Source organism: Muntiacus reevesi, chromosome 8 (assembly GCF_963930625.1).
Source record: "Muntiacus reevesi chromosome 8, mMunRee1.1, whole genome shotgun sequence".
NCBI lineage: Eukaryota > Metazoa > Chordata > Mammalia > Artiodactyla > Cervidae > Muntiacus > Muntiacus reevesi.
The window spans coordinates 49351354-49372209 of record NC_089256.1 but is presented as its reverse complement, the minus strand read 5'-3'; the positions used below and the strand labels follow the sequence as shown (position 1 = coordinate 49372209).

The window sequence follows — 20856 nt, the reverse complement described above, 5'->3', positions numbered from 1 at the left end:
CAAGGGAAGGCTTAGCTGCCTCCTCTCCCTAAGTGCGATTTTGTAATAACAAAAAAGGAAGAGATGGAGATAGAACGATGAACACTGTTTCCTCTGATGAGCACTGATCCTGAAATGGTGAGCAGCATCACCCATCTTCTCCCCACGTTTCTCTAATCTCACATGGTCCTGAAGCCAACTTCGCAGGGACAGGACCCCTCAGCACAAGCAGGGGTGTGGTTTGTTGTCAGGAGTGATGGTCACTGGCTGCAGACAGTTGTGCTGGAGAGCCGCTAGCCCCATTCTCCTCAGCCTCTGTGATGTCACACTGGGACTCCTTTTCTTCCACACTGGGCTGTGGCTTCCAAGGCTGCTGTGGCCATGGGGCTCCTGGAGCCAGCAGCGGGAAGGGAGCCTGGTGACTCTCATCTCCCCTGGGGGCACAGGAGGTCCAGCCATGCCGCTCTTGAAGGATGCCATGCCGCTCATGAAGGAGCCCCACCCCCCACTTCAGGCCCCACTTCCCTGGGTTCTCCCAAGCTTATTTGCCGCTTTCAATGTGGTGCTGTTGGTCATTTTCAGTGGCCTCTTCTTTGCATTTCCGTAAGTCTCCCACACAAGCTATCAGGTTTCTTACAGGGCAACAGAAAGGAAAGCAGACAATGATAGTACAGAGGCAGGGGGAGTGCAGAAGAGGGGTCAGGAAGGCAGGATGTTCTAGGCAAAGGGTACAGAGGTAGAGAGGGCTTGGTGCATTTGGGAGCTGCAGGTGGTTGGTAATACAGGGTGACTGGTGGAGTCTCTATGGATCTGTCACAAGCCTGGATATTTAGAGCAGAGTTTATGGTCTGTGGGTGCTGACTAGGTGAATTGGAGCTTCAGGGCTGAGTCCTGCTCTTGTCTCAGTTGCAGGTGGCTGGCCCAGAACGGGGAATGGGGCTTTCCCGTCATCACAGGCCTCCTCTTTATCCTCACCTTCTTCAGTCTCATTTCACTCAACTTCTCAGACCCGGGCATCTTGCATCAAGGTGAGACATTGGTCCCCTGGGGCTCCTGCCTGCAGGGGTGATCCCTAAAGTGCTCCTCCCACCTACCCCCCCACCACTGGGGCCTCAGGGCTCCTTCACCCCACGTCCTCATTTGCTCAGGCCCTGCACCTGCCACTTCATTTCTCAAGCCATGGAGGTGTGAAAAAAAAACAGAATCTTGGAGGTTTTCCAGTTTCCTTGGAGGGGAGGACCAGGGCAGAAGTTTCTTGGGAGAGAAGCCAGTTCTTCACAACCACTCAGTTTTCTCTTCCTCCTCCCTACCACACAAATTCCGTAAAGCGTTGGTCACAGTACTGAAGGCCTGAGTTCACAAAGAACTCCTCAGGCTGGAAACCCACTTTCCCTGTGACTGCCAGCCTCTCTAAACTTGGCCAGCTTGTTCAGTGGGGACTAAGGATTCCCCTGCCACCTGGTCCCCATGCTTCCTGAGCCCAGGGATGCCGTGGGGCTGCCCGCCCCCACCCTTCTGCTGCAGCAGACTGATGGAAGGGCCTCCGGCTGCTGCTCAATCCTTTTCCCATGCCAGGATCCAATGAACAGGGCCCCCTGATGGTACATGTGATATGGGTGAACCACAGGGCCTTCCGCCTGCAGTGGTGCCAAAAGTGCTGCTTCCACCGCCCACCCCGGACCTACCACTGTCCCTGGTGCAACATCTGTGTGGAGGTAAGTGCCCCTCTCTCCTGCCCACCTACTCTCCCAGCACCTGTCTGGGACCAGGAGGCCTACTCACACGGGAGCCTGTGGTGGGCATGAAACTACTTCTGGGACTGCTAAAGACCAAAGGTGGCAGTAATTCCCCGCCACTCTTGATCACTCAGGCAGGTCACTGCCTCTGTGCCTGCACCTTTTCCGGGAGGCTGGCCCCTTTCTGCACTGGTGTTGACACTGTAGAGGGGCATCCACATCTATGCTGGGCCTGGTCAGACACCGCTGTTCTTCCTAGGGCTCAATGACACTGGATGCCCAAATACCCTCAGCAGGCTGCAGGCCAGCTAGGGGAACATCCTGCCTCTTCTGAATGTCTAGGCCAGAGGGTCTCCTGGTCTCCTGGATTCCAAGTGCACAGTCTGCAACAGTTCAGCAATGTGCTGTCTTAACTGGTCCTTACAATCCTGGGAGACTGGCTGGGCAAGGGTGTTATTCTTAGGCTCATCCAATGGATGAGAAAACAGATGCCTAGAGATATCCTATGTCCTGTCCGAAGTTACACCAGGATTTATCCCAGAGAAGACCAGGCAGGTCCTGTCTCCAAAGCCTCTTGACATGACGTACAGCTCTGCGAGCCCTGCGGTGCTCTAACTGGGGGAATGCCAGCAGGTTAAGGACTTTGAGGCTCAGATTCTCCCTAGGAATGGAAGCCACTTTGTGAGGTCAAGGGCAGGTGGTTTAGAGGGAACACATAAGATTTGGGGGCGATGGAGCCTGGATCAGAGATTGGGTCAAGGCCTGAGCCCTCTCCCTCTTGCCTAGGACTTTGACCACCACTGCAAGTGGGTCAACAACTGCATCGGTCACCGCAACTTCCGCTTCTTCATGCTGCTTGTCCTGTCCTTATGCCTCTACTCGGGTGCCATGCTGGTCAGCTGCCTGATCTTTCTGGTGCGCACGACCCACCTGTCCTTCTCCATGGACAAGGCCATCGCGTATCTGCTGGGCTGTGGGGACCCACGGCCCAAACAGTGAGGGTGGCCAGGAGCTGTCAACAGAGGGGCGGGGTCACGGGGAGGGCAGAGCTAATGGTGAGCAGGGTTAGACGGTGAAGCCGCCTGAGAGGACCGGTCTGGGACGAGGTGAGGGTAGGTAGGGTCAGAGATGGGTGGGGATGGGAGGAACTGCGAAGGGGTGAGCTAGCAGGGTCAAGGATGGAGAGTGCTAGAGGTGGCACGGGCCCTAGGCGGCCGGGGGAGCAGGGAGCGGGTGGGCGGGGCTTGGTGTGGGCGGGGTTAGGCGAGGGGCGGGGCCAAGGAGGTCCGTCCGGAGGCGCTGCTCCTTAGCTGTTCTGCAGCATATTGGTTGCTGTACCCGCCGCCGGCTTCCTGGTGCCCCTCTTACTGTTGCTGCTGATCCAGGCCATGTCGGTGAGCGCGGCGGAGCGCTCCTACGAGGGCAAGGTACGTGGGGACGAGCGGGGCGCCATGATGGTATCGGGCGGTGGGTGGTCAGCTTACCCCTCCCGGGCTTCCGCACTTTCCGCTTTCTCCTTCGCCTTGGTCTTTGATGGCCTGAGCTCTCTCGAAGGTGCTTCTTGAGCCCTTCCAGACGCAGATTCAGCTCAGATCTCACCTCCTTCCGGAGCTCGGTAGTCACTCTTCTTGCGTCGAAGGTGCACTAGTGAGCGCTAGGCCGCGTGCGCATTATTTTGAGCCATGGGCGTGGAGGCGAGTAAGGCTGCATCCTGCGCGTGTGTTAACAAGGGACCGGAAATCAGAGTAACTCACCGGACAGCAGCGAACGCGCTGAGAGAGGGACCTGCCGACGTTGTGTAGCGCAAACTCAGAGCCCTGAGAGTTCAGTGAGGACCGCGGTGTTGAGTAGGACATGTCACTTAGCGGTTTTGGACGGCAGAAGGCGAGGCATTGCAGTGAGGGGCAAAGATTGCAAAAAAGCACGGAAGCCTGAAAGTCTGTGGAATGTTGGTAGGAGGATGAGGGAACACTTATAATTGCAGCACGTGTGGCATGCACAATCAAGTGATCTGCCAGGGATTGTCCAGATTTAAAAGGCAAAGAAGTCAGGTGGATAATTTAATCTTGGTGCAATGGAAACTTGGAAGCCTTGATAGGATTTTTTTCCTTTACACACAGTAAAATTCACCCTTTTTAGTGCACAGTTGTATGAGTTTTGACAAAAATACAGTTCTGTAACCACTGCCATAACCAAGATTTAGAATAACTCCATCCACCCTCCCCTCACTCCCCAAATTCCCTCATGGACTTTTGTAGTCCGTTTCTCTCCCTACTTGCAGCCTCTGGCAATTACAGAATTGTTTTCTAGCCTAATAGTTTTTCCTTTATCAGAATTTCATATAAATGTAGTCATAGCCATTTGAGTCTGCTTTCATTCACTCAGTGTAATCCATTTGAGATTCATCCAGGTTGTTTCCCATATCAGGAGTTTCCTCCTTTTTATTTGTTTAGTATTTCATTATACAGGTGTGTCACGGTTTGTTTACTCATTTTCACCAATTGAAGGATATTTGCATTGTTTTAGGTTTTGGTGATTACAAATGAGGCAGGACAGGAGAATTTTGGATCCCACCAATAAAAAGATACCCCATGTCCAAGGGCAAAGGAGAAGCCCCAGCAAGATGGTAGGAGGGGCAAAATCACGTTTAGAATCAAACCCCATACCTTCCAGAGACACTCAGAGGGCTCAGACAAACCTTGTGTGCACCGGGACCCAGAGACCCCACAGAGACTGAGCCAGACCTGTGTGAGTGTCTCCTGCGGAGGTGCAGGTCAGCAGTGGCCTGCCGCAGGGGCTCGGGCTCTGGGTGCAGGAGCCCTCGGTGTGGCATAAGCCCTCTTGGAGGACGTTGCTATTGACCCCACCACAGAGCCATCAGAACTTACACAGGACTGGGGAAACAAACTCTTGGAGGACACAAACAAAACCTTGTGCACACCAGGACCCAGGAGAAAGGAGCAGTGACCCTACAAGAGCGTCACCCAGACTTGCCCGTGAGTGTCCAGGAGTCTCTGGCAGAGGCATGGGTCTGCTGCAGGGTCGGGGGCACTCAGTGCTGCAGTGCATGCATGGGACCTTTTAAGGGAGGTCACCATTATCTTCATTCAGTTCAATTCAGTCATTCGTGTCCGACTCTTTGTGACCCAATGGACTGCAGCACACCAGGGTTCCCTGTCCATCACTGACTCCCGGAGATTACTCAAACTCATGTTCATTGAGTTGATGATGCCATCCACCCATCTCATCTTCTGTCGTCCCCTTCTCCTCCTGCCTTCAGTCTTTCCCAGCATCAGGGTTTTTTCCAATTAATCAGGTCTTCGCATCAGGTGGCCCAGGTATTGGAATTTCAGCTTCAGCATCAGTCCTTCCAATGAATATTCAGGACTGATTTCCTTTAGGATGGACTGGTTGGATCTCTTTGCAGTCCAAGGGACTCTTAAGAGTCTTCTCCAACACCACAGTTCAAAAGCATCAATTCTTTGGCCCTCAGCTTTCTTTATAGTCCAACTCTCACATCCATACATGACTACTGGAAAAACCATAGCTTTGACTAGATGAACCTTTGTTGACAAAGTAATGTCTCTGCTTTTTAATATGCTGTCTGGGATGGACATAAGTTTTCTTCCAAGGAGCAAGCATCTTTTAATTTCATGGCTGCAGTTACCATCTGCACTGACTTTGGAGCCCCCCAAAATAATGTCTGTCACTGTTTCCACTGTTTTGCCATCTATTTGCCATGAAGAGATGGGACCAGATGCCATGATCTTAGTTTTCTGAATGTTGAGCTTTAAGCCAACTTTTCACTCTCCTCTTTCACTTTCAGCAAGAGGCTCTTTAGTTCTTCACTTTTCTGCCATAAGGGTGGTGTCATCTGCATATTTGACGTTATTGATATTTCTTCCAGCCATCTTAATTCCAGCTTGTGCTTTATCTAGTCCAGCATTTCTCATGATGTACTCTGCATATAAGTTAAATAAGCAGGGTGACAATATATAGCTCTATACAGTCAGCAAAAACAAGACCAGGAGCTGACTGTGGCTCAGATCATGAATTCCTTATTGCCAAATTCAGACTGAAATTGAAGAAAGTAGGGGAAACCACTAGACCGCTCAGGTATGACCTAAATCAAATCCCTTACAATTATACAGTGGAAGTGAGAAATAGATTCAAGGGATTAGATTTGATAGACAGAGTGCCTGAAGACAGAGGTTTGTGACATTGTACAGGAGGCAGGTTTCAAGACCATCCCCAAGAAAAAGAAATGCAAAAAGGCAAAATGGTTGTCTGAGAAGGTCTTACAAATAGCTGAGAAAAGACGAGAAGTGAAAGGCCAAGGAGAAAAAGAAAGATAAACCCATTTGAATGCAGAGTTCCAAAGAATAGCAAGGAAAGATAAGAAAGCCTTCCTCAAAGAAATAGAGGAAAACAATAGAAGGGGAAAGACTAGAGATCTCTTCAAGAAAATTAGAGATCTCTTCAAGAAAATTAGAGATACCAACGGAACATTTCATGCAAAGATGGGCACAATAAAGAACAGAAATGGTATGGATGTAACAGAAGCAGAAGATATTAAGAGGTGGCAAGAATACATAGAAGAACTATACAAAAAAGATCTTCATGACCCAGATAACCACAATGGTGTGATCACTCACCTAGAGCCAGGCATCCTGGAGTGCAAAGTCAAGTGGGCCTTAGGAAGCATCACTACGAACAAAGCTAGTGGAGGTGATAGAATTCCAGTTGAGCTATTTCAAATCTTAAAAGATGATGCTGTGAAAGTGCTGCACTCAATATGCCAGCAAGTTTGGAAAACTCAGCAGTGGCCATAGGACTGGACAAGGTCAGTTTTCATTCCAATCCCAAAGAAAAGCAATGCTAAATAATGTTCAGACTACCACACAATTGCACTCATCTCACATGCTAGCAAAGTAATGCTCAAAATTCTCCAAACCAGGCTTGAACGGTACATGAACCATGAACTTCCAGATGCTCAAGCTGGATTTAGAAAAGGCAGAGGAACCAGAGATCAAATTGCCAACATCTATTGGATCACTGAAAAAGCACAAGAGTTTCAGAAAAACATCTATTTCTGCTTTATTGATTATGCCAAAGCCTTTGATTGTGTGGATCACAACAAACTATGGAAAATTCTTAAAGAGATGGGAATACCACACCATGTGACCTGCCTCCTGAGAAATCTGTATGCAGGTCAAGAAGCAACAGTTAGAACTGGACATGGAACAACAGACGGGTTCTAAATCAGGAAAGGAGTATGTCAAGGCGGTATATTGTCACCTTCCTTATTTAACTCATATGCAGAGTACATCATGGGAAGTGCCAGGCTGGGTGAAGCACAAGCTGGAATCAAGATTACCAGGAGAAATATCACTGACTCAATGGACATGAATTTGAGTAAACTCTGGGAGCTGGTGATGGACAGGGAAGCCTGGCGTGCTGCAGTCCATGGGGTCGCAGAGAGTCGAACATGACTGAGCGACTGAACTGAGCTGAAATGAAGCCATTATAAATGTTGGTGTACAGGCATGTGGATACAGATTTTCATTTTTTGAGAGGAGGGATATGTACTTAAGAGTGATGTTGCTGTGTCATATAGTAACTGTTTAACTTTATAAGAAACTGCCAAACTGTCTTCCAAAATGGCTATACCACTTCAATTTCTATAAGCAGTGTATAGGAATTCCAGTTGCTCTGCATCATTAACATTTGGAATTGTCATTTTTTAAAAAATTAAGCCGATCTAAGAAATGTGTAGTGATATCTCATTGTGGTTTTAGTTTGCATTTTCCTAATGACTAATGATCTTGAACATCTTTTCATGTTCTTATTTGTCATCAGTTTATTTTTTTTTTTTTTAAGTATTTATTTATGTAACTCTGCCGGGTCTTAGTTGCAGCTCATGAGATGTTTGATCTTCCTTTTTTTTTTCCATTTATTTTTATTAGTTGGAGGCTAATTACTTTACAACGTTTGATCTTCCTTTTGGCTTGTGGGATCTTTTAGTTGCACGGCATTCAAACTCTTGGTTGTGACATGTGGGATCCAGTTCCCTGACCAGGGATGAGTCTGTGAAATGTTGGTAGGGCCCGCTGCATTGGGAATGAGGAGTCTTAGCTACTGGACCACCAAGGAAGTCCTGCCATCATTATATCTTTGATTAAAAGTCTTCCAGTCTTTTGACCATTAAAAGTTGGTTTGCCTTCTTAAATATTGAGTGTTAAGATTTCTATGGCTCAGGTGATAAAGAATCCGCCTGCAATGTGGAAAACCTGGGTTTGATCCCTGGGTTTGATCCCTGGGTTGGGAATATTCCCTGGAGAAGGGAATGGTTACCTACTCCAGTATTCTGTCCTGGAAAATTCCATGGACTGAATAGTCCATGGGGTCACAAAGAATCGGACATGACTGAGTGACTCTCACTTCACTTTTCACTTCAAGATTTCTATATCAAGATTCAGATACGTGTTTTGAAAATATTTTCTCCACATCTGTCATCTCATTTTCTCAACAGTATCTTCCAAAGATCAGAAGTTTTAAGTTTTGATGAATTACATTACCAGTTTTTTCTTTTATGGATTGTGCTTTTGATATGTAACTAAGAAATCTTTGCCTAACCCAAAGTCACAAAGATTTTGTCATGTTTTTTCTTGATATTTTATAGTTTTAGGTTTTATATTTAGGACTATGATTCATTTGGGGTTAATTTGTGTATATGACACAAGGTATTGGTCAAGATTTATTTTTTTTGCTTATGGGTTATTTCAGCACCATTTTTGGAAAAGTTTAACCTTCCATTGAGTTGCCTTTGAACATCTGTCAAAAACAATGGACTATACAGGTGAAGATGTATTTCTGGACTCTTGATTTTTTTTAATCAACACCACCCTGTCTTGCTTAGCAACTTTGTATTGTCTTGAAATCATGCAATGTGAGTTCTCCAACTTTGTTCTTTTACAAAGTTTTGTTGGTTATTCTAGTTACCTTACTTATCTTACCTAAATTTATATAAATTTTAGAATCAACTTGTTGATTTCTATAAGAGCATTGTTGAGATTTTCATTTGGATTTTGTTTGAACCTATAGATCAGTTTTGAAAATTGACATTTTAATAATACTGAGTTTTTGAATCCATGAACATGGTATATCTCTCCATTTATCTAGGGCTTCATTGATTTATTTCATTAGTGTCAATTTTCAGCATATAGATATTGACTACATTGTGTTAGACCTTTTTCTAAACATTTCATTTTTTGTGTTATAATTTAAAATTTTTCATTTTCATTTGTATTTTAAAATTATTCTGTTATTTAAAAAAAAAAAAATTCATTAAGCTGCACCGGGTCTTAGTTGCAGCATATGGGATCTTTAGTATCAACATGCAAACTCTTAGTTTGGGCATGTGGGATCTAGTTCCCTGACAAGGAATTGAACCTGGGCCCCCTGCATTGGGAATACAGAGTCTTAGCCACTGGACCACAGGGAAATCCCTCCATTTATTTATTACTATAAGAAAATACAATGGATTTTTGTGTGTTAGTCTTGAGTCTTACAATTTTTCTAGACTCCTTTATTAGTTCTAATAGCTTTTTTGTTGATTTTACATAGAAAATCATGTCATGATTCATTTCTTCCTTTCCACAATGTATGACTTTATTTCTTTTTCTTTTCCTGCATTACCTTGGACTTTCAGTACTGTGTTTACTTGGAGTGGTAAAGTGAACATCCCTTATCATGGGATTCCTTCCACGTGGCAATAATTTTTTATTAAAGCCTGTTTTAGGAAGTCTGTAGTTGGCTGCATCACTGAGGGAGTGGCTGGAGACACTGAGGCAGCTGAAAGGACAGAGGAGACCTCTATACCCACCATTTCCCATCCTTCCAGTCAAGACTTAATCCCTCCACCCCACCCATTTTTGGTTCTCAGCATGTGTGACTCCTCTGCACAGCCCTTACTCATCAGCCCACCGTGGTTTGCATGTCTTCTCTCTCTAGCCTTAGTCCCTCATTTCACCCTCTCCTGGGCAGCATTCTCCCTTCTCACATCCTGTGGTTCTTACCACCCAAGTCAGGCCATAGGCCTGCCCTCCCTCCACTGCTCAGATGGGGCTGTCTCAATCCATGATCTCCAACCTTAAGAAACCTAAATGTGGTCTGCACCCTGATTCACCAGACAGGGCTCTTTCCCATTGTGCATCTGTGCTAAGTCACTTCAGTCATGTGTGACTCTGTGTGACACTGTGGACGGTAGCCTGCCAGGCTCCTCTGTTCATGGGATTCTCCAGGCAAGAATACTGGAGTGGATTGCCATTTTCTCCTCCACGGGATCTTCCCGACCCAGGGATAGAACCTGAATCTCTTACATCTCCTGCATTGGCAGGCAGGTTCTTTACCACTAATGACACCTGGGAAGCCCTCTTTCCCAATACCAGAACCCATTTCAGGCATTCTTTACACACCTCAACTTCATTCCCTTCCTACTTCCAACTTCTGCTGGGCCACTTGCTTAGATCACAAGGGCTCTGGAGCCAGACTACGTAAATTCAAATCACAGTTCCACAGCATACCAGCAAGGAGATCTTGGCTGTGTTACTTAGCCTTCTGGTGCCTCAGTATCCCCATCTGTAAAAGGGAGCAACCTAGATTAATAAACCACCCTTCCAGATAGTGAAATTCAGTGAAGGCACAATTTTAGAAAAAAAAAAAAAAAAGAGATGGGAAAGTAGAGAAGTTGAAGGAGCAAGGATGGAACTGTCTTTGGAGCAGTTTAGCAGCAAAAGGAAGATCCAAAAGTGTATCTGGAAGGAGATATTAGAAGGAAGTGTGTGGCCAGCGGAGACAGAAGGGGAGGAGATTGCGAAAGTGGCTGCAGGTGATGGGGGAGGACCCCTGGGCAGGCAGGAGATGTGGGTGTGGTGCCAGAGCTACTCACCAGTGGGTTGTGGGGCGCTTTACTTGACCCTCCGGCTCCTTTGTCCTTGGAATCTGGCCACAGCCCCAGCCCCAGGCTGGGCTGAGCTGACCAGCATCCAGAGGGCTGGTGTGGTTGGCCTGCCCCGTCCTGCTGGATCTGAGCTCTTCTTCCTGTCCTCATGCCCTCCAGTGCCGATACCTGCAGGGATACAACCCCTTTGACCACGGCTGTGCCAGCAACTGGTATTTAACAATTTGTGCACCGCTGGGACCCAAGTGAGTTGGCAAAGCAGAGGCCTGGTGGTGGCCCCTGGGGCTGGGGGGGTGGGGTGAAGCTGGATGGTTTCCCCTGGCCCCTTAGCATAGCTCCTGGCCCCTGACGCTCACTGTCCCTCTTCTTTCGGAGTTTTCTCCAGGGCCTAGTGGGAGCCCCTGAAGCCTCCCATTCCTTGCCTCTGTGGGTTCTGGCCCCAAGAAGGGGGGTTAGAAGGGGCACTGCAGCCTGGAAGAGACAGGCCCCGGCCCCCTGCAGGGCCAGGCCCAGGCTGTGTGCCCCCCCGAGTAGAGGGACCAGGCCAGGGGGCCGTGACCGCCTGCGTCTGGCTTGTGCTCCTCAGGTACATGGCCGAAGCTGTCTGGCTGCAGAGAGTGGTGGGGTCTGACTGGGTGCCCTTACAGACCCCGCACTTCCCGACGTGCCCCTCAGTGCTCAGTCCCCCCACCTTCCCTGGGCCTGGGTCTGGCCCCCAGCCTCAACCTCTGGGTCTCTACAAACCAGGGAAGGGTCCCCCAGGGAGTGGTGAGGCCGCAGTCCTCCAGGAGGTGAGTGTGTATGTGTGCGTGTGTGTGTTGGGAGAGGGTGTCTGCAGATTGTGGGTGTGAGGAGAAGCCCCCCGGTGTTGGGCTGGCCCTGAAGCTGGAACAGTCAGCTGGAGGGAGGGGGATTTTAGGCCTAAAGAGCGTTGGCAGGAGGATCACAGACCTCCAGAACAGCCCAGGGGTCCCTGGACTCACAAAGGGAAAGGCCACACCGCTCACTTGCTGGGTGGCCTTGGGCCAGTCACTTATCCTATCTGGGCCTCAGTTTCCTCAGCTCTTCATGAGAATTGAGACTAGTCCAGTGGTTTACCATTGGGGGGGCGGATGGTGATGTGGGATTCCATTATTTAAAGGCATCTTTTACTGTGAAACCGGGTCAATGAATCATGTGGAAGTGGAGCATTAGGGATGAAGTGGCGGTGGGTAACCCACAGCCCCCCAGGGACCCTGCCGCCCCTCCTTTTGCCCTGCCTGTTGGTGGGCGGTGGCCTGGGCAGTGCCTTGCTCCGCAGTGGGTGGGCTGTGGGGCGGGGCTCGAGGACAGCCCCCATCCTCCCGCTCTGTGTTCAGCTCCACGCCAGCCCAGTGCTGCCCCGGCTGCGGGAGCCCCCCAGACGAGGCTCGGTCTACTTCTTGCCCTTTCGCCCCGGGAGATGCCAGGAGTCCCTGCACCTGAACCTCACCTCTTGAGCCTCTCGTGAAGACCCTGTGTCCTGCCGCCTGCCCTTGCCCACTCCCCTGGAGGGAGTACTGAGACCGCAAGCGCATTAAATACCCTTTGCCTACCTTTTACAACTGCCTGCTGCACTGTCTGTCCTAGGTGCGAGGGAGTGTGAAGGGGGCGGGTTCTGAAGGGCTGGGACAAAGTCCCCCAGAGGGTCCAGTACTGACTGGCTCTGCGACCTTGGGCAAGACACTCAACATTGCCGTCATCCTTCAAATGGGGCAACCATAGCAGCCACTGAAAAGGCTGAAGATGATGGAAGAGAAAACGCAGTGATGCAGGAGTGTCCGCCTAAGTCCCAGCCTCTGCCCTGCTGCACTCCTGTCTGACTGCAGGGGGCGCCCGTCGCCTGGGAATTCGCCAAGCTGGACCTGATTCAGCCGGCACGCTGGAGCCGACCGTGAGGGCTGGGAGCTGGCCCTCCGGCTAGGAGTGGGCCCTCCCGCTGCCTCATCCCGGGAGGTAAAGGGGTGAGAGGGTTCTCTGTTACCCTCAGGATGGGCAGTGACCACACTGCTTCCTACCACCCGTGTATCCCGGTGAAGGAGGTGTGGTGAAGGCGCGAGGGAATGGTTGGATGAGCACCCCAGGGACCCGTGAAGGTATGCGCTTGTGTGTGCATGCCTGTTTGTGTGCTGGGGGCCCAGCCTGGGGAGGTGGGTGACCTACGATACAGGACTTGGCTCCAGTTCTCTCTAATCTGGGTCCCCTTTGAGGCTGCCCTTCCCTCTTCCTCCGCCCCAGCCCCAGCCCCACCCACCCCTCTGGCTCTAGCTCTTGGGCTCCTGGCCAGCCTCGCTCAATGCAGAGACTCGGGTTCTATCTCACTCCATCTGCCTTGGTCCCGGGGTCTCCCCTGTCCTAAGCACCCTTGTTTTCTCAGCTCTCAGAATTAACCTTGGGTTCTGGGGAGGCACGCAAGGTACTCACCACTTTACAAAAAGGCAGCCCAGTTTTAACCTTGTTGTAAAAGCCCTCAGCAGCCACGTTAAAAATCCTCAGGGACCATGTTTACAAGTAACGCTGAAGCAGCCGTCCCTGTCTGGGAAGCCCACAGTGCATGGTCGCATGTGTGGGGATGGGGACGGGAGACTCTTCGAGCCCCGGACCCCAGGTGTGTATGTGATGCACAGATCTGTGTGAGGGGACTGTTTGTGTGTATTCTGAGCACACAGCTCCGCCCAGGCTGCCCAGCAGTGAGGAGAGGCTCTCAGTCCTCCTCCCAAATGGGAGTCCTTAGGGTGGTCCAAGCCTCCACCAGAGAGGAAGAGGATTCAGGAACATGGGCCAAGGCCTGGATGGAGGAATGTTCATGGAGCTGGCTCACCCCTTCCTCTGACTGCCCTACACTCTCTCCCCCAAGCCTTGGGCACCCTCAAAATTCTTTCCTACCAGGCTGGGGGCTTGCATTGAACTGTGCCCACCTTGCCTTCCTGCCTTCTCCACATTTCTGCTGAGCCTGCCCGTGACTCCCAGACACACCCCCGCAGTCTTTGGCCCACTGATATGGGGAGGGGTGTTATCAGGTCCGAAAACGGGGCCAGCTCTCCACACACAACCTGGAAGCCCTGCAGTCCCTACCGCCCCTTGGACAGGAGCCAAGGAGTGACCCCCACCCCTGCAGGGCTGTCCGGTGCCCACATGTATGGAGCCCCTCTGTGGGGTCCCCAGGCCACTCTTGGAACAAAAGGAAGGAGAGGAAGCAGACACCCCCTTTTCATCTTTATCCCTTCCCTCCATGACCTTCTAGAAGGTGGGGGCGTGTGGGGCGGGAAGAGCCCTGGGCCAGCAGTCGGGAGACCTGAGTGTCACTCAGCTCTGCTACAACTAGTGTGCTGCGGGAGCGAGCCTGTTTCCTCTGCTTGGCCTCAGGGCCCTCGTCTGTAAGCAGGGAGGACCATCATGGTGAGCTCACAGTGGTCAGAGTCCTAACTCGTCAGAGCTGGAAGCCCCTTAGGGGTTACTTCATCCAGCTGCCCCTGCACCCTCAATTTCACACATTTTCACTAGAGAGAGAAGGGATGGGATGACTCAGTGTCCAAACGTGTTCTCCATTTCCTGGGCTACCCCTCCTGTTCCTCCTTGGGGGGACTTGGGCAGCCCTGCAGAGCCAGCAGGACATGTCAGCGCAGGGCCTGGGGACTGGATAAGAAGGCAGGCTTAACTCTGACTCCAGCTCTGCTGGGAGCGATAATGACACCCTGCTGCCTTGCCCTCGCCCTGCCCTGCCCGCCCCACCCAAGGGGGCCCTGCCAGTGGCTGAGGGTGGGGCAGGGCAGGGAGAGACAGGGCAGAGGAGGTGGTTGAAGCCTGGAATTGGGGAGCCAGAGTCCTCATACCTCCCAGAGAGCTTGCCCCTTGCTGGCTGGGCCTCCTGGGCTCCTGGGCACCCAGGTGATACTCCAGCCATGCCCACATCCTCCTCCAGTTCTTGCACACGGAGCACAGGGGAGGAAGCGGCTAGACTGACGGTTTGCCAGACCTGTCCTGGGAAACAAGCCTTTACTGAGCCTCACTGGGCCAGGACCTGGGCGCGCTGGTTCACATGATCTCCTTTAATCCTCACAACAACCCTCTGGAGTTGTTATTCTCACTGTGGAGTTGAAGAAACCAGAACTGACTGAGCAAACAAATCATTTCCCCGAGGTCACACAGCTGCTAAGTGGCAGGGTCAAAGCTCCTTATTTAGTCTTTGTCATGACACTGTGCTTCCTAGGCAGTTATATTTTATTTCAGTTCAGAGTAGTGGCTAAGGTATGGGCTCTGAAGCTGGACGGCCCACCATATAATGGGATGAATCATTGCCTCTCTTGTGCCTTTATGAGGATTCCTTATGCAGTGCACGTGGAGAGCGTGACCCTGGCGCTGGCACGTGGCAGGTGCTTAATCAGTGTAGCGATCGTCCCCACGATAGGATCCGGTGATGCCCGAATCAGGACTTTATGACCTGCTGGGGCCTTGGGGATACCAATACTGGGGCTGCCGTTGGGTGTGGGTTTCCTGGTGGCCAGGCAGCAAAAGAGAAGTGTGTCTGGAGAGGAGGTTTGTGGTCTTGTGTTACAGAAAGTCAAGGCATGTTTCTATCCCCTGGCCACAGGGGAATGGAGGTGTGGGCTGAGCATGTTCAAGGGAGCAGCAAGATCACCCCACCCTCACCCGCCAACGGCTGTGCTCGCCTACAGGCTGAGGGGTTTCCTGTTAAGAAAGCACCTTGTTGCATCTGTTTCGAGGCCAGGCGGTATCTTGGGTTGAAGGAAGTCAAGGCTGTACCTTGTGGCTGTACCAAGTCGTCTGAACCCTACTCCCCTGGCCTCACTCAGAGCCGCCTCCCGCTTCTCCCGCTGGCTCTGCCCTCTTCCTGTAGCCTCCTGGTCTGTCCGTCCACGTCTGTCTTTGCCTCACCTCTTCTCACCTTTCCACTCTGTGTCCTCTCTCTCTGCCCTCTTCCTCCTTTCACTGTCTTCCACGCTCTCCCTACGATGACTCTGCCTGTCTCTCTCCACCCCTCACCACCTTTCTTGGACGACTGCTTCTGGGAACAGAAAGTAGATTGTCTGACGGCTTTCAAGTAATAATTTTCAAATGTGGTTCTTGGAAGCCCTTGGGCCTGGGTATGAAAACCTCTAGAACTCTGGGCCAGGCCAGAGACAGGGCCTGCACAGGGCACCTTTGTCTCTGACCGGGGCTGCTTCTTCCGAGCCAGGCACATGCTCCCCCAGCTGCTTCTGCTGCTTCTGGGACTGTTTTGCTGCTGATATTGGAGATTCCCACACTAGGAGGGATATCCCCACACTGAATATCTAGCTGACTTCTCAGTGAAAAGAAAACCAAGACACTGGCACTCAGAGAGGGGCTTAGCAGGGCTTGTCCTGGGATCAAAGAGCTAAGTAGAGGCCAGGCGAGACTGGGTCCCCGTCTCCTGCTTCCCACCACTCCCCGTGGATCAGAGGCCTGGACTGTAAACAGGAAGGGCACTTATCTTCTGGAGATCTGGTATAATAACTTGGCTCCCACAGGCAAAATCACAAAAGTGATGACAGTGATAACTATCAGTCTGATGCTCAGTTCAGTTCAGTCGCTCAGTTGTGTCCAGTTCTTTGCGACTCCATGATTCGCAGCACGCCAGGCCTCCCTGTCCATCACCAATTCCCGGAGCTTAGTCAAACTCATGTCCATCGAGTCGGTGATGCCATCCAGCCATCTCATCCTCTGTCATCCCCTTCTCCTCCTGCCCCCAATCCCTCCCAGCATCAGGGTCTTTTCCAATGAGTCAACTCTTCGCATGAGGTGGCCAGAGTATTGGAGTTTCAGCTTCAGCATCAGTCCTTCAAATGAACACCCAGGACTGATCTCCTTTAGGATGGACTGCTTGGATCTCCTTGCAGTCCAAGGGACTCTCAAGAGTCTTCTCCAACACCACAGTTCAAAAGCATCAATTTTTTGGCGCTCAGCTTTCTTCACAGTCCAACTCTCACATCCATACATGACCACTGGAAAAACCATAGCCTTGACTAGACAGACCTTTGTTGGCAAAGTAATGTCTCTGCTTTTTAATATGCTATCTAGGTTGGTCATAACTTTCCTTCCAAGGAGTAAGCGTCTATTAATTTCATGGCTGCAGTCACCATCTGCAGTGATTTTGGAGCCCAAAACAATAAAGTCTGACACTGCTTCCACTGTCTCCCCATCTATTTGCCATGAAGTGATGGGACCAGATGCCATGATCTTAGTTTGATGCTAACCGTAGACTTAGTGCTTGGCTTGTATTATCTCATTTAACCCTCAAAATGATTTGTGGGGAAGATGGTGTAGTTACTTCTGGGGGCGTGACCCTGGACAGTCCCCAGGCCTCCTTCTCCTGATCTACACGGATAGAGCTTTCTGGAGGACCCCTGGGGCTATTCCTGCCCTGCCCTCCTGGGAGTCTATGACTTCGTGGCCAGGTACGAGTGTCCTGGGTTTGGGTACAAGCCCCGAGGCAGACTGGGCCCTAGGCAGGGCTTATTCAGTGACCCATTAGGGTCCTTTGCCTGAACCTCCTCTGTTCCCCAGTCGGGGGAAGGGGGGAGCATTAGGTCACCAAACAGGAGTACCGATCCCTGGGCAGGACCCTTGGCTATCTGGGCTGGAAAGTCTTCTACCCAGTTGTCCCTCGGTGTCTGTTCTACAGCCCCTGCAGACACAGCATGGAAAGAACACTCTCCTGTCTGCTCTTTACCTGGCCAGGCAGTGGGATGCCAGGATGGGACGGCAGGAGAGCGGGGTTGGAAGGCAGGCCCCGTGCTTCCTGGTGATACGGCCCCAGGAAAGCCGCTGGCCTCTTGTCGTCAACCGCTGCATCGGCAGAAGCCCGACTGCCTCCAGCGCTTGGAACTTTCACTTCTTCACACCTGCCACAGCCCTGTGGGTGTGAGACTACTGTAAAGGGAGCCTTGTGAGGGCTAGGCCTGGACCTGGGGAGCCTGGCAGGGAGGGGAAACCCCCACCTCCCCCGGCCCTCTGTCTCTGCTTCCTCTGCCGGTTCTGCAGGCTCTGGGTTTAGATCATTTGGAAGTGGCCAGGACTGAGGATGGGCCACCTCCCTTTCAATCCCAGACAGACCCAGCCTGGGTCACATTCCCTGGGTGACTTTTCAGCTTGCATTCTTCCCCACCAAGTTTCTTCCCTAGGGAAGAACTGGCCGGACTTGGGTTTGGGGCAGGGATGCGGCCCTTTCTGCTCCTAGCTGGCACCCCCAACTGCCAGCCTCGCTGAACCCCTGGCGAGGAAGCCTCTGGAAGGCTGAGAAGTCTGGTTGTGAACCCTCGGCAGGGACGTGGGCTGCTTCTGCCTTGATCCAGGGGCTCCATCTGCCTTGGATACAGTCCAGACCAAAGAGTAAAGGAGGTTTGTTCCTGAAGCGGAGACCAGGAGGCACACAGAGTGCTCTGAGCTTTGGAGTTGAAGCTTTTAAAGGTTTGTTTTGTTTAAATATCCTGCTGCAGGAAAGAGAAGCCCCAAATCAAACATTCCTGAAACATGAATTTCAGGTGGCTTTAAAGGAGCAGTTTGTTTGGTTTCCGTCCCACCCTGTTCCTGCTCAATGGGGTCTCGGGCATTGGGCCCTGGGGTTTGTTGGAGGGTCCACGCCCTTCCAGGCTCACGGTCCAGTCTCACCAGGAGGCTCCTCAGCACCAGCTCCAGCCAGAGGGCCTCTGGTCACAGCCAGGCCCCCAGCGTGCTCCCCGGGGGCGGCGCACGCCCATCTCAGGGAGGGAAGGCGCCGCCCGTCTGTCTTCAGCTGCCTTTCCTCTGCGGGCCACACACTCATTCTTGAGCTCTCTTTACCCTTGATCTGGGGGGTCAGACACACTCTGGACTCTCCTCCCGAGTCAGGGATACTCTGCCCATGACTCTCTCACCTCCTGTCAGGGTATCTCCCAGGTCCTATGCCTGGGGTGAGGACCATTGTGGAGAACTCACTCATTCCCCGGCCTTCAGCAGTGCTGGGCCTGGCTGAGCCTCTGTCTGCTCAGGTCCTGCCAGTTTCCCAGGCTCTGGCCTTAATAGTCTTTTAATGCTTTATTGGGGCATAATTGACAAGTAAAATTGTAAGACTTTTAAAGTATACAACATGATGATTTGTTATCTGTATACATTATGAAAGGGTTCCCCCATCAAACTAGGCTTAATTTTCTTTTCTTTTTAAAAAATTAATGTGACTGTACCGGGTCTTAGTTGCAGCATGTGGAATCTTTAGTCGAGGCATATGGGAACTCTTAGTTGCCACACGTGGGAACTAGTTCCCTGATCAGAGATCAAACCTGGGACTGATCTGCTCCCCTGCACTGGGAGCCCAGATTCGTAGCCACTGGGCCACCAGGGAAGTCCCTCGCCCTAATTGTCTATGATTGAATTATTCCCTTGACGTCCCGCCGAGTCCCAGTACCAGGGGGTAAGGAGAGAAAGAGCAAAGGCAGACCTAGCTGTTGAGTGAAAGGAGCACCATTAGTGTGAAGGAGCAGCTGGGGGCGTTGGGGGGTGGATCCAGGGGAGAGGTTGTCTGGAGGTCCCAGATCTGTCCCACGACTAGTCCAAAGGGTGTCCCAAGGTGAGCCTTGACGGCGAGAGGAGCAGGATTGGGGACTTCTCTGAGCAGCCTCATTTGCCCTCCTTGCCCCGGGGGCCCTTCTGTGGAGGCCATGGTAGGACTCGGTGGGTATGGGGAGGAAAGGCTCTGGGTGAAGGGGTATCCAGAGGAGGGCACCAATCTAGGGCCTATTCCTGTCGTTCAGGAAGAAGCTGATAAAAAGGCTGAGACTTGGACTGGGATAGTGGAGATAAAAATCCATCCGTTCATTCAATAAACACTGAATAATCACAGCATACCCAGGAGGCAATGAAATTGTTTCTTTAAAAAAAGTGTTCATGTATAATTTAATTTAAAATTATACTATTGTATATCATGCTATATTTAAATATAATCTTAAATTATGTTTCAGTTCAGTTCAGTCGCACAGTCGTGTCTGACTCTTTGCAACCCTATGAATCGCAGCACGCCAGGCCTCCCTGTCCATCACCAATTCCCGGAGCTTAGTCAAACTCATGTCCATCGAGTCAGTGATGCCATCCAGCCATCTCATCCTCTGTCATCCCCTTCTCCTCCTGCCCCCAATCCCTCCCAGCATCAGGGTCTTTTCCAATGAGTCAACTCTTCGCATGAGGTGGCCAAAGTACTGGAGTTTCAGCTTCAGCATCAGTCCTTCCAATGAACACCCAGGACTGATCTCCTTTAGGATGGACTGCTTGGATCTCCTTGCAGTCCAAGGGACTCTCAAGAGTCTTCTCCAACACCACAGTTCAAAAGCACCAATTTTTTGGCGCTCAGCTTTCTTCACAGTCCAACTCTCACATCCATACATGATCACTGGAAAAACCATAGCCTTGACTAGACAGACCTTTGTTGGCAAAGTAATGTCTCTGCTTTTTAATATGCTATCTAGGTTGGTCATAACTTTTCTTCCAAGGAGTAAGTGTCTTTTAATTTCATGGCTGCAGTCACCATCTGCAGTGATTTTGGAGCCCCAAAACAATAAAGTCTGACACTGCTTCCACTGTCTCCCCATCTATTTGCCATGAAGTGATGGGACCAGATGCCATGATCTTAGTTTTCTGAATGTTGAGCTTTAAGCCAGCTTTTTCACTCTCCTCTTTCACTTTCATCAAGAGGCTTTTTAGTTCCTCTTCACTTTCTGTCATAAGGGTGGTGTCATCTGCCTATCTGAGGTTATTGATATTTCTCCCAGCAATCTTGACTCCAGCTTGTGCTTCTTCCAGCCCAGCATTTCTCATGATGTACTCTGCATATAAGTTAAATAAGCAGGGTGACAATATACCTTGACATACTCCTTTTTCTATTTGGAACCAGTCTGTTGTTCCATGTCCAGTTCTAACTGTTGCTTCTTGACCTGTATACAGGTTTCTCAAGAGGCAGGTCAGGTGGTCTGGTATTCCCATCTCTTTCAGAATTTTCCACAGTTTATTGTGATCCACACAGTCAAAGGCTTTAGCATAGTCAATAAAGCAGAAATAGATGTTTTTTTGGAACTCTCTTGCTTTTTTGATGATCCAATAGATGCTGGCAATTTGATCTCTGGTTCCTCTGCCTTTTCTAAAACCAGCCTGAAC

At 50.7% G+C, this 20856-nt stretch overlaps 2 protein-coding genes across 3 annotated transcripts in view; both read left to right on the top strand.

Annotated features, from left to right (window-relative positions):
* Window positions 1–436: 436 nt before the first annotated feature.
* Window positions 437–12218, top strand: ZDHHC19 (zinc finger DHHC-type palmitoyltransferase 19). The gene is made up of 8 exons (XM_065942372.1): window positions 437–582; window positions 886–1007; window positions 1555–1694; window positions 2502–2674; window positions 3037–3142; window positions 10837–10922; window positions 11264–11468; window positions 12036–12218. The coding sequence occupies exons 1-8, from the start codon at window positions 437–439 to the stop codon at window positions 12153–12155; spliced, it is 1098 nt and encodes a 365-aa protein (XP_065798444.1). The 3' UTR covers window positions 12156–12218.
* TFRC (transferrin receptor) overlaps window positions 3016–20856 on the top strand; it is a 137027-nt gene continuing 119186 nt past the window's right edge. The window contains exon 1 of one of the 2 annotated variants that reach the window (XM_065942367.1): window positions 3016–3142. The gene's annotated coding sequence lies outside the window, so the exon portion shown is untranslated. The remainder of the gene's footprint in view (window positions 3143–20856) is intronic. The other variant, XM_065942369.1, reaches the window with a different exon arrangement.